General features: G+C 42.3%; 1 protein-coding gene across 1 annotated transcript in view; it reads right to left on the minus strand.

The window, feature by feature from the left end:
- The window catches only part of LOC133459432 (sodium/potassium/calcium exchanger 3-like), a 50813-nt gene that overhangs the window by 23795 nt on the left and 13900 nt on the right, over nt 1–13118 (minus strand). The window contains exon 2 of the mRNA XM_061739344.1: nt 11161–11271. Within this exon, the coding sequence (XP_061595328.1) occupies nt 11161–11271 (111 nt within the window). The remainder of the gene's footprint in view (nt 1–11160; nt 11272–13118) is intronic.

Below are 13118 nucleotides of genomic sequence, written 5' to 3' on the forward strand. Positions count from 1 at the left end.
AGGGCTCTCCCTGCAATTTAAGTCGCATGTTTTTATCCTGTCCTAGGTTATAGACATTTTGGAGTAACTATTCTATGATCACGAATAAGGTTTTAGTGAAAAATGTTGTTATGGCCCCTCTCATAGCAATATTTGGACTCTCTGTTGACTCCTCACATATCAGCCCCGTACAGTCAGAAGTATTGGCTTTCACATCTCTTTTAGCTAGACGTCGTATCCTACCTTCATGGAAATGGCCCAAGTCTCCATCTATTGCTCTTTGGCTTAAGCTGGGCATACACTGTGCGATATTTTAAATGGTTTGATTCAGCCCCATCTCACACTGCACGACTAGATCGCTGATTTCAAAAGTTCTTAGCCCACGATTTATGGTCTCACACTGTACGACCCGATGCTCTGATGCGTCTGCTCACACTATACGTTCATAATCCTCACGTCGGACCTCTGTGTACTGGAACTAGAGGCCGGTTTTGGGGCAGGGGTGGGCTGTTCCAACCCAAACGTGCGCCCTGCCCACCCAATCAAAGGTTACGGGGATCCTTTATTTTTTTATAATTTTATTTTTATATATATATATTAAAAAAATCCCAAAATATCTGTACCGTTTCTGATTGGGTGGGCACTGCGCATCATTTTTAGACACAACAATGAACGCATACCGCAAAAGTTGTGTCTCGGCGGAGGGACCCGACGTCCCAGCAAAATGAGACAACAGAGAAGTTCAGAACAGCACACAGAGCACACACTGAAGGCTGATTTATGGTTCCGCATTTCACCAACGCAGAGCCTACGGCGTAGGTTACGCGGCGACGCGCCCCGTATGGTCGCCGTAGGCTCTGCGTTGGTGTAACGCGGAACCATAAATCAGGCTTTAGCAATTTGTGCCATTCTGTGTGGCGATAAATGAAAAAAGATTAGACAACGCCGTGGTTGGACAAGGAATTGGCTGGGCAGACGTGGGAAATACAGTCTTTTTTTCTGCTATTATAACATGATTTGTATTGTGAATTTGCAACACTTTAAACTACAAATGATAGTTTTTGACATGACATCAGAGATTGCGCATGCTCTCTGTGAAAGGATGAGGTCAATCGGGTCGTAGCACGACCAGGATTTCAAACACGTTTGATTTTCTTGCGAGCTCACGATTTGTGATCGGGAGCTCGTCGTGAGGTGTTAATCTCTCGTCGTTACCCCACGTTTACTGCACGAGGCACGAGCAACGATTGGGTCGAAATCCAAAAAATAGTTGCACAACTGGAAAATCGGCTCAAAACGAGACGATAATCGCACAGTGTCTGCCCGGCTTTAGTGATGTTATGTTTTTTCTCAAATTGGAAAAGTTAAGATATTCAGTAAAAGGCAACTCAGCTAAATTTGTTCATAAATGGCAGTCCTTCATAGATTATTTTAACTTGTTGAAGACTCTACCCACAGACTGAACCCCCCTTACCTTAATTTTCTTTTCATTTCTTTTATTTATTATTCTTACTTCTGTTGCATTTTATGTTTTATTTATTAGTTCCATTTAATGGGTGATCAGTGATAGGCATTTGCATTTACCACTGCTTTTTTTCATTTTCTGTATGCCACTTTTGTTCATCCACTACTTTTCTCCATTGATCATTTGTTACTCATCTGTTTATTTATTATTTAACTGTACAGAGACTCTGTTCCTTAGTTAGGCCTCCCTTGTGAGGGCCTGGTTAGGTTTTGTGTGTTAGCAAAAAGAAAAAAAAGGGACAATGTATAATGTGCAATGTGTTTGATTATATATATCCATATTATCATTATATGTTGTTTTTTCTAAAAAGATCAATAAAAAAAAAAAAGATTTCAGGAGGCTTAAGTACTGAGTTGTATTGTGGATGGAGAGCAGGATCCAGTTATAACTGACCCAAAATTATCCAAAACTTTCCAAGCCTGCACGACCGTCCTGATAAAAGCACCGGGGTCAAGACCATTTAGAAGATAATTTATGTTACATTACCCGCCAGTTCCTCTTTCTCAACTCTTTCCCCCCAAAAATTCCATAAAAACATAGTTGTGGAAAAATACTATTCTCAGCTGAGCGTCCCCTTCCAAAGAAAACAACATAACAAACCTCCACAACAGCCCCGTTTCATTTACATCGCTGGGATTCTTAGAAGCCCAGCCCCCACCAACACTGGCGCTCTATTTTTAGCCCACCGCTTTGCACTTTTTTTACACTTGAAAGACAGAATTGTCTGGGTTACAAAATTTAGCATTCAGTTGCCTAGCAACAGCGGTCTCGGCGGCTTGTCAGCCGAAGCGGGATCAGACTATCTTGTTAAGGAGTGGAGGGACAAAAACAGGGGGAAAAAGGAGCCTGAGGCTGAATGTAGCTGTGCAATCCCCAAGATAAAATCCCTGAAGGTCTGGGGGCCGGCGTTTTTAATCACACGGCAGATTATACAATCACTGTCGGGCGGCCCCGCTGAGGAAGAGGGCGGCAACCTGAGGCTGGAGCCGTGTTCGCTCGCTGTGTCTGATACTACCTGGCCGGGCCTTTGTTCGCCTACTCGTCTCTGGTGTATTACCAGGATGAAGCATCCAGCCGCTAGTACTTCTCCTGTCCTTGTACGAGATAATGAGGGAGATCTGTTTGCAGGCAGGAACTCAATAAAAGGTTAAGTGTGCTATCAGGTAGCAGAACACAAATGGCTGTACGTACATAGCAAATGGAGCAGCGGCAGAGAACTACAGTACAGCGTAGTCTCATTATTTTCTGCTTCAAAGGTCGTGGCAAAAAAAAAAACCAACAAAAAACACCTCTAATGTCAGAGGAAGATGTGTGGGGTTAGTGGAACAGAGAAGTGGCGATAACATTTAAATACACTCCTGTTATCTTTGATGAGTGTATCCATGCAACCTCTTAAATACCAATCTTTCTATTGCATAACAAAAACCTTTGTTTTGATGTGTCTAAGTTATGGCAGAGAAGAAAGATGACACTGAAATTTACAAAGTCCTTTTATAAAACCACTGACCACACGTGTGCGCTGCTGAAGTCAGGGCGACGCTTCAGAAATAAACAAGTGTCATTAGTATTTATAGCAAATCTATTTGGACATCCCGGCAAGATTACCTTTCACAAATGCTGTGACACATAAGATAAAGGAGGTGATGCTTTTCCATTGCAGCTTTCTTTCAATTACAAAGCTCTGCGGTTACTAATTAAAACGCCAACACCGGAGGAAGGTGTTCTCTCCGGACGAGCTTCGTTTCTGGGTGAGACTTTTCCTCTACCGCTCATCTACGTCACCGTGTAGCATATCTGCACAAAGCTCATTTCGTGGAGAGTTTAAAACACCCAAATAAAATGACTATGCTCTGTTGGGTGTTTATTTACAACTCAGAAGTCAATTCAAGACAGTGCTAAGCACTAAGCGGCTCAAGTTTTAACTAGCTGCTAACTATAGCCAGCCGTTAATCAGAAAGAGGTTAATAAAAATTCATCCCCTCTGCAGTTGTCTTGGACGTGAATCCAGCTATAAAAAAACAAAACCAAGGCAGTAAATATGTTTATTTATGCAGCAAAGTTGGATATTTTAACAGGAGAGTCGATGGAGGCTCGGGTTCTGGAGCCGGTCCCCAGTGGCCAATCGGGGAACTGCAACTTCCGTCAAGAAAAGACCGTAAAGAAACAGGAGCTAAAACTGAGCTTTTCTGACAAATGCTGACAAGAGTTTCTCCAACAATTTAGGCCCCGTTTACACGGAGCAAAAACGGTGGCGTTTTCATGCGTTTTGGCCGTTCATTTACACGAAAACGAAGCTCCAAGTCACCAAAAACCATAATTTCTGAAAACGACGGCCAAAGTTGAGATTTTCAAAAACTCTGTCTTCACGTTTGCTTGTAAACGGAGGGAAACGGAGATTTAGGCTTCAGAACGTCACATTATGCAACAGAAACGTCACCAGCGTCATGTGTGCGACCTGTGTTTACAATTTGTTTGGCCACCATCATTAGTTTTATATTCTAAAGTCACACTTAAAAGTAACTCCACTTTTCTGTCACTCCAAACGAAGACTCTCGTTCTGTCTTGGAAGTAACTGGCAGTCAAGGCTGATTTATGGTTCCGCGTTACACCAACGCAGAGCCTACGGCGTAGGGTACGCGGCGATAAGCACCGTACGTAGGCTACGCCGTCGATTTAACGCAGAACCGTATTATTCAGGCTTCACACGTCATTTGTTGACGTTTTTTTTCCAGGATTCTGATTGGCTAGCATGACTTTATCTTCTCGTTACACTGCCCCCTCTAGGTTTGGATGCTCATAGCACCTTAACAGCGTATTTATGCGGGTTCGTGTAAACAAGGATATTTTTCAAAACGTAGAGGGGGAAATATCTGTTTTTGTAAATACCCGGCTACGTGTAAACGTGGCCTGAGACTGTAATGAACGATTCATCAAAGGCCGCGTTCAGACTGCAGGGAAATCTGATTCATATCTGATTCCTTCTCATATCCGATTTTCAGGGCTGACTGTCCACACTGTTTTTAGCAAGTGTCCAAATTGGATCTGGCTCTGTTCAGACTGGGCCACATCATTGACTGATCTGACGGGTTGCCGTAACAACGACGTCGGAGCGGAGGCGTCACCCAGCGCGTGTATTGTGTGAAGTCATGTATTTTTTTTATATATAAAAAAATCCCCAAATATCTGTACCGTTTCTGATTGGGTGGGCACTGCGCATCATTTTTAGACACAACAATGAACGCATACCGCAAAAGTTGTGTCTCGGCGGAGGGACCCGACGTCCCAGCAAAATGAGAAACAGAGAAAAGTGTTCAGAACAAAACCACCAGCAAACTAACAAACCAACCAACAAAGCTCAGAGTTAACAAAACGAACCAGCAATGAACAACTGGCAGCCCCGCTCTGTAACCTCTCCTCCTGATGAGCTGACGAGCTGCAGGTTCAGGCTCACAGCGCGACTGAAGGCTGATTTATGGTTCCGCGTTACACCAACGCAGACCTACGGCGTAGGGTACGCGGTGACCGTACGTGGAAATGCGGTCTTTTTTTCTGCTATTAAAACATGATTTGTAATGTCAATTTGCAACACTTAAACTACAAATAATAGTTTTTGACATGACATCAGAGATTGTACATGCTCTCTGTGAAAGGATGAGTAGCTCCACAACTGGAAATGGCCGGGTGGTTTGGAGCGTCTGGGACAGACATATCCGATCTGAGTGTTTGGAGCTGTTCACACTGAGACGCATCTGCCCAAATGAGATATGGATCGGATATGAAACTACCTCCCGGAGGTGGTTTCCATCTGGTTTGCAAAAAATCGGATCTCATGCGGTTTGGGACTGTTCAGACTTCAAAAGAGTCATCCAGTTTCAATCTGGATGGGCTAAAAATCGGATATTGGCTGGCAGTCTGAACGCGGCCAAAGGGTCCCGTTCTTGAGCTGCTGCTGAAGCTCATTGGCCGTTCTCAGCATTGTTGCCAAGCAACCAACGTTATTGACACAGGAAGTGAAGAAGCGGGGAGACTGTTTAGCCAATCAGAATGCAGAACACGATGCACAATGCAAATCTGTGAAGCAGCGAGACGTGAAAGGTGAACCGCGTTATAGCCAGGGATTACTGTATTTTGTAAACATGAAAACTCACCTGCAGATGTCATCAAATGTTGAACTCAAGCCTACCATGGCTATATTTACCATGTATATCCTCATTAGAACCCCTGGGTGGGGTGTGATCTGAGAAAACCATTTCCAGCTTCATTATTGGTGACTTTCATGAATTTCTGGGAGAAGCTGCCTGACATTTTGTCGTCAGGCTTCAACAAGGATTTTGCATCTTGCATACAACACAGCATTGTGCCTGACAGGCTGATAGCAGCGCAGCCACACGGTGAATGCAAATGACATGGAGACACAATTATATTCCATTAGTGAGGCGACAGATTTTTTGGTCGTTGTTTCACATCCACATTATTTTTCTGCCCTGTGCTATTCTCCCCAGACAACAATAGATTACAAAACTGTCAGCTGTGATGAATGCAGCTCATGTAAGGGAACCATGTATTCAGCCGGGGAACCAGAGAACCGGAGAACCAGAGGTCTGGAGAACCAGAGGTCTGGAGAACCAGAAAACCAGAGAACCGGAGAACCAGAGAACCACAGAACCAGAGAACCAGAGAACCAGAGAACCAGAGAACCAGAGAACCAGAGATCTGGAGAACCGGAGAACCAGAGAACCAGAGAACCAGAGAACCAGAGAACTGGAGAACCAGAGGTCTGGAGAACCAGAGAACCAGAGAACCGGAGAACCAGAGAACTGGAGAACCAGAGAACCAGAGAACCAGAGAACCAGAGAACCAGAGAACCAGAGAACCAGAGAAACGGAGAACCAGAGAACCAGGGAATCAGAGAACCAGAGAACCAGAGAACCAGAGAACCAGAGAAACGGAGAACCAGGGAACCACGGAACCAGAGAACCAGAGAACCAGAGAACCAGAGAACCAGATGTCTGGAGAACCAGAGAACCAGAGGTCTGCTTATGGCTGCATGCCTCTGTTGTGATTTTGTGACAAGCAATCTGAATATATATCTAACTATCCTGACAGCAGCGGAACTCAGGGAGCTAAATTAAGTAATTGGGCTTCTGTTAACATCAGATCACCTATGAAAATCTTTGGCTTTGGTTCTGGCAGCCTCGTCTTCCGTGCTCCATCTGTCTCCCGGGGGATTTCACTGCACATGTTTGACACGGAGCACAAACAAATGCAATATCTGGTCTGCATGACCTTTCAGTTCACCTGGAGGGAAGAGCCAGAGATCTCTGCTCCACTTATTCATTTCTTATCTACAACAACACACACACACACACTGTGGACAAAAATGCAACAGAAACAATCCCATCGATGAGCCTTTTCTGACTCTGTTTTACTTCCATCCATCATATAATTCAGTCGTCTCCAGCAGACGCTGCAGCCTCAAACACTGTAGATATCAAACTGTCAGAAAAACAAATGCATGGAGACGATATCATGTCATTATTATAATTCATTTATTTAATTTATGCTGATTTAATTGTAATTTAAAAAGCGCTCACGAGACATTGGTTGCTCCCTGAGGCCCCAAAATACAGGAGTGGATAAACTTAGTTAATGATATATATATATATATATATATATATATATATATATATATATATATATATATATATATATATATATATATATATGATGGAAAAGATTACATTTTGCTTCCGTCTCCAGAAAGATTTGTTTGTAAAATTGTGGATGAACTGGGTTGTATATGTGAAGCCTTTGCGCCCAGAATTTGTGGAGGTATTGAATAGATAAAACTTTATTTTTCTCCTCCTTCCCCCTCACATTCTTGAATGATCTGAAGACAGATACTAATACTATCATATCATTATCCTTATTATCTCATACTCCATCCAAAACTGGATGTCGGATAAGAATATTACTGCTTTTACCTTGTGATATGTACTGCCATACCTAAATAAAGAATTTAAAAAATCTAATTGTAATTTAACATTATTTGGTTGGTTTCAAGTTTGAGCCAGTATGGTGTTTCTCCAGAGATGTACAGTAGTCTGGGATCAGGTCCAGACCCTGGGCGGTAGGGATGGGTTATATTTTACCGTTCAGGATATACCGTCTAAAAAATTCCCCACAGAAAGAATTTGTCATCTCGCGGTCAAAACGATAAATTCCTGTTGATGACGTTTTTGTGTGAAGCTGATTTATTTATTTTTTTATTTTAAAAAGATTTAAAAAGAGAGACGAGGAACAAACATCTATTATATGCAGAGTCTGGAAAAAAACAGTGAGTGCAAAGGATGGCAATACAAGTAATTTATTATATATTTTACATGATATATTATATATTATTATATATAACATATTAATAACAGCTGCTGCTGAGGTCTCAACCAGAGTGGTGTAATAATTGGTGTAGTTTAGTAGCATTTAGTATCTTTTAGAGCAGTGATTTGGGGGCTCCAAAGACTGAATGTGGTGATAGATTTATAGTTAAAAAGATGGAGTTGAATTGTTTGGTTTTTTTATCGTCATTTTTATCGTTGTCGGGATAAATGCCAGAAATTATCGTGATACGTTTTTTAGTCCATACCGCCCATCCCTACTGGACGGGACACTGAATTTTCCAGAAACTGTTTTCCTGCATGTTGTTAACCTGTTGAAATGAAAACTTGGCAATAGGTTTCACTCCGATTTCCCCGGACCCTCCTCGTCTCCAGCCCTGGTCCCTGCTGCTGTTGATGCTGCAGTTACCACGGTTGACTGGTATTAACGAGCTGACGCTGGCTTCGTCCGCACACGCAGCTGGGAATCGTCCCCGTCATTCAGGGAAGAGTGGCCTCTTTCTTGGTACTCCTCCAAATAAGCCTGAGGAGGTGATGGAAAGCTGTACTGGTGACCGTCCCTCTGTCAGGTTCTCCCATCTTAACTGAGGAAACCTGCGTCTCATTCCCGGTAACCGTAGCTTTGTTTAATCAGTGCCTTTTATTCCACAGTTGCTCAGCGTGGCTGGGATGGCATCTGGCTTCTTCACATGATGCAGAAATGTTATGTTATTCTTCTCAAGATTGATGCTGTGACACAATCCTGTCCGAAGAAGCTCCTCTGATGCTGATTAGCTGACATCCACCATCAAATGTAAGACGCTATAGACAAGTTCTAAAGAACTCAATTTACCTTCTGTGTGTATTTCTTTTATTATTATTCTGTTCTGTATGTGATACCTCACAACATCAGACAGCTTTCCAATCTGCAGCGGAGTTAAGCAAGGCTGCGTGCTTGCACCTACTTTGTTTGGCATATTTTTCTCACTTCTCTTGCATCACGCCTTCGGTGATTGCGAGGATTCGGACAGTATCTACCTTCATACAAGAACTGACGGAAAACTGTATAACCTTGCCAGACTTGGTGCCAAATCAAAGGTCCATAAAGTGTTAGTACGTGAACTACTCTTTGCTGATGATGCTGCAATAGTGTCCCATTCCCCAGAAGGCCTACAGCGCTTGATGGACAGGCTCAATGTTGCCTGTTCGGACTTTGCATTGATTATCAGCATAAAGAAGACAGTAGTTATGCACCAAACGGGATCCCCATACGACGCAGAAGTCACTGTTGATGATAAAGCATTGGACTGTGTAAACCACTTTACCTATCTCGGCTCGACAATCTGTAGCAATCTCTCAATGGACAAAGAAATCGAAATCTGCATCGGTAAAGCTGCGACTACATTCAACCGCCTTAGAGCTAGAGCTTGGCAGAACAACTATCTCACGGAACGAACTACGTTGCGTTCTTAGTATAATGTTATATGGTGCGGAAACATGGACAACATATGCCCGTCAAGAACAAAGGCTGAACTCCTTCCATATGCGTTGCCTAAGGCACATACAGGGAATTAAATGGCAGGACAGGGTCACGAACGAAGAAGTTTTGAAACAGGCTGGCAGCAAATCTCTCCTCCAAACTCTGAAGATCAGAAGGCTCCGTTTTCTTGGTCACCTGCACAGAATGCCAGACTACCGGCTGCCCAAGTGCATCCTCTACGGCAGTGATTCTTAACCATAGGGCCGCGGCCCACACTTGGGCCGCGAGCGCCATCTAGTGGGCCGCCAAAAAAATTCAGTTTTGTACGTGTGGGCCGCGAGGGCCGCGGGACTGCATAGCAACTCCCGACCAAATGAGGAGAAGAAGACACTCAGCTAGTACGTGTAATAGTAAGAGAAATGGTGTGTATTTACAGAAAAAATCATTTATTTTGCACAGAGTTCGTTAAGATCCACCAGGATCAGGGATTCTACGGCGTAGGCTCTGCGTCGATTTACGCGGAACCATAATTCAGGCTTGAAGCCACCATGAGAAGGGGGAAGGGGGGCGTACATACATATATACATATATATATATATATATATATATATATATATATATATATATATATATATATATATATATATATTATGATGTTCTGGACCTTCGCTTGAGTAAATCTTCTCTAAATGGACCTCTTAAAGTTTTAGTTGAATACCCCAGCTATACAATTTTAATATTTAATGGGCCCCGGGCCACTCTGTACTGGAAAAATTGGGCCCCAAGGTCAGAAAGGTTAAGAACCCCTGCTCTACGGCGAGCTTTGTGAGGGTGTGCAAAGGAGAGGACGTCCACTTCTTCGCTTCAAGGATGTCGCGAAACGCAATATGAAAGCGTTAAATGTCGATACATCTAGCTGGGACAGGATGGCTGAAAACCGTAGCAGCTGGCGTCGTACACTTTATGTTGGTTGCAATGAACTGGAGCAGCGATGGTTTGAAAAACTAGCCCGCAAACACACTAACACTGTTTGACTCATTCAGCTATTAACACTATAATCTCACGTAGATAAATTTGCCATTATTATGTGATACCTCATATACGATACAAATGTAACTCCCTGCATTCATGGCTGGTCATGGATCGTTAAAGAAGTGACTGGGAAATTACATTTTTGACTTTAAGATATTGTAGGAGGCTAGTTTAATTATGCCTTGATCTTTGTTTAAGTGTTTGCGTTGTATTTATTTATTTTTTGTTATTATTTTTTCTTTTCTTTCTTTTCTTATTTTATTTTAATTTTCATATTTTCTATGGCATATGATATGATATTGTGAGAAAGGGACAGGACTAAATAAGCGTTCTGCTTCCTCCTGTTCCCTCTCCAACACATTATTTTGATATTGTTCTTTATCTCTGGATGAGACTGTTAAATTGTTTTGCTTTTTTGATATTTTGACGCTTTTAATTTGATGGTGATTTGTTGTTGTTTCGAGATAAAGCCAACAATAAACAATAAATAAAAGTGTGCACCCTCTTAATGACAGTATGTCCAGTGATTTCCTCTCGGTTCCTCCAGCAGCGCTGCAGGAGCATCACAAATACCACGTGTAAAAGGATGTGGCATGTACTGGAGCTTAAATGCAAGTATCAAAGGAATAATAATAATAAATGAACCAAATCCTTTAGTGGAGTGTGTTGAGGAGGTTGTGTGATGCATGTGGCCCGGCGATGCTGCGTGAGAAAGCAGCGCTGCAGCGTCTGGGAGTCTGTGCTGGTGCGTTTGCTGGTGAGTGACTCACCTGCTCGCGGCTCATCCAGGCTCTGGTTGTCTGACTTCTCTTGCATCAACCTGCGTGTCCATCGCAGCGGCCCACCGTTCACGCCTGGCTGAAGCCCAGAGGACTCCGTCTCTGTTACAAAACAACAGCACTCGCTTTAGCACGAGAGCAGGCACACACAGACCGCCGCGCTGGGATGTGGAGACGAGGGAAAAAACAATCATTTTCATCAGTTACATTGAAATGTGGAGGACATTTTTTATATTCAGAGAAAAATGGACTGGTTTGTAATTCTACTCAGTGATTAAAAGAGATGTCTTCACACCTAGTATTAGAAAAACTAACATACATTCTTAGAGGTAAAGTTGAAGAATGTAATGACATGTGGTCACCCTTTTTACATTTTATGGACAATCTGCCCAATGATTCTCACAAACAAAACTTAGATGACAGTTAATTTTCAATGCCGCTTTTCTTGTGACTTTGCTGTTCTTATACAGGAAATGGGCTAATTGTAATTGCAATTGACAGATGTATTGTATTGTATCTATATATGTATTTATACCTGCATTTTTTTCTCCCCTTGTGTTAAGTCCTTTTATTTTCTTTATTTTCTTTTTTACTTTTGATTATTATGACTATTTATTTTATGTATTCACATATTTTCTGTCACGTACTTTTACTGAGGACCTTGTGGGAGGGGGTTGTTTTTGGGTTTGTTGTTATGAATGTTTTGTATGTTGGTTATTTGAGAGAAAACCAACAAACAGAATAAAAAAAAAATGGACTGGTTTGTTGTTGTTGAGGAATACTGTCAAACATATGATTTTTTTAAAGTTATTTGAATAAAAACAGATTATCAACATTATTACACCCTAATAATGTTCCAGATGAAAGACCGTCACACCCTGAAGCTGCAGAGGGCTCAGGTGAAACCTCCAATTCACTGAAAGAAAACATTTTGAGTTGAATATTCCGGTTACTGAAACATTCGGAAAATTCCGTTTACATGGTAATTAATCATTCGGGATATCTGGATCAAACCAGCGACGCACGGAGAACGTCATGACGCAATTCCCGTCATTTCCGCTTCTTCTTCCTGTATCCAAATTCAAAACAAATGCTGCTTCACGCAACTTTTCTCTCACCTTCTTGTAAATCTTCTATCCCGGTACTTTCTACCGTCTACAAATACCAAAATGTTCATATCCTTCATTACATTTATGAAGTGATTAGTCTCCTCCTGGTCTTGGTTTCTCCGTGTTTATAAGAACTTCCTGGACTCAAAAGACCAGGATTCCTTGTGAACAGAACATGAGCAGAAAACAAATTCCTGTTCCGTTTGATGGGGATATTCCGTTTGGTGTTTACATGACCGAACATTCGGGTTTTAAAAGGAGTAACCCAGGGGTCATATTTGTCACGGAGTGTGTTGGTTGAAGACCCAGACGCAGGAGGCAGGAGTTCCAAAAACAGGGCTTATTAACACATTAACAAAACCAAAAGCGCTGCTTAGCAGGATCAGAACTTGGACCAGGATCATGAACGAAAAAAACTGACGAGGAGAACATGGAGGGAGCAAACACTATGGACCGACAGGGAGCAGGGAAAGACCAGACCAGATATACACAGGGGATAACGAGACACAGGGGCGAACAATCAGGGCAGATGGAAAACAGGCGGGGCAGAACAGAAAACACAAACTGGGGGAAATGTCAAACCCTGACAATATTCAGGTTTTTAAAAACCTGAATATGAGCAAATTCGGGTTATTCAAAGGGTTATTGGTGTTTACATGGCCGTGCAAATTTGGGTTATTGCCAATATTCGGGTTTTAAAAGGGTTATTGACTGCATGTAAACGCAGTCATTGTCAGAAGAACATCCAACGACCGTCAATGGACCCAAAGGAGGAAAGTCCACGGTCTCTGCTTTTTTATGCCTGTTTTGTCGTATAAAGGTACCAATACAGCTTTCCTC

The sequence above is a fragment of the Cololabis saira genome, chromosome 14 (assembly GCF_033807715.1).
Source record: "Cololabis saira isolate AMF1-May2022 chromosome 14, fColSai1.1, whole genome shotgun sequence".
NCBI lineage: Eukaryota > Metazoa > Chordata > Actinopteri > Beloniformes > Belonidae > Cololabis > Cololabis saira.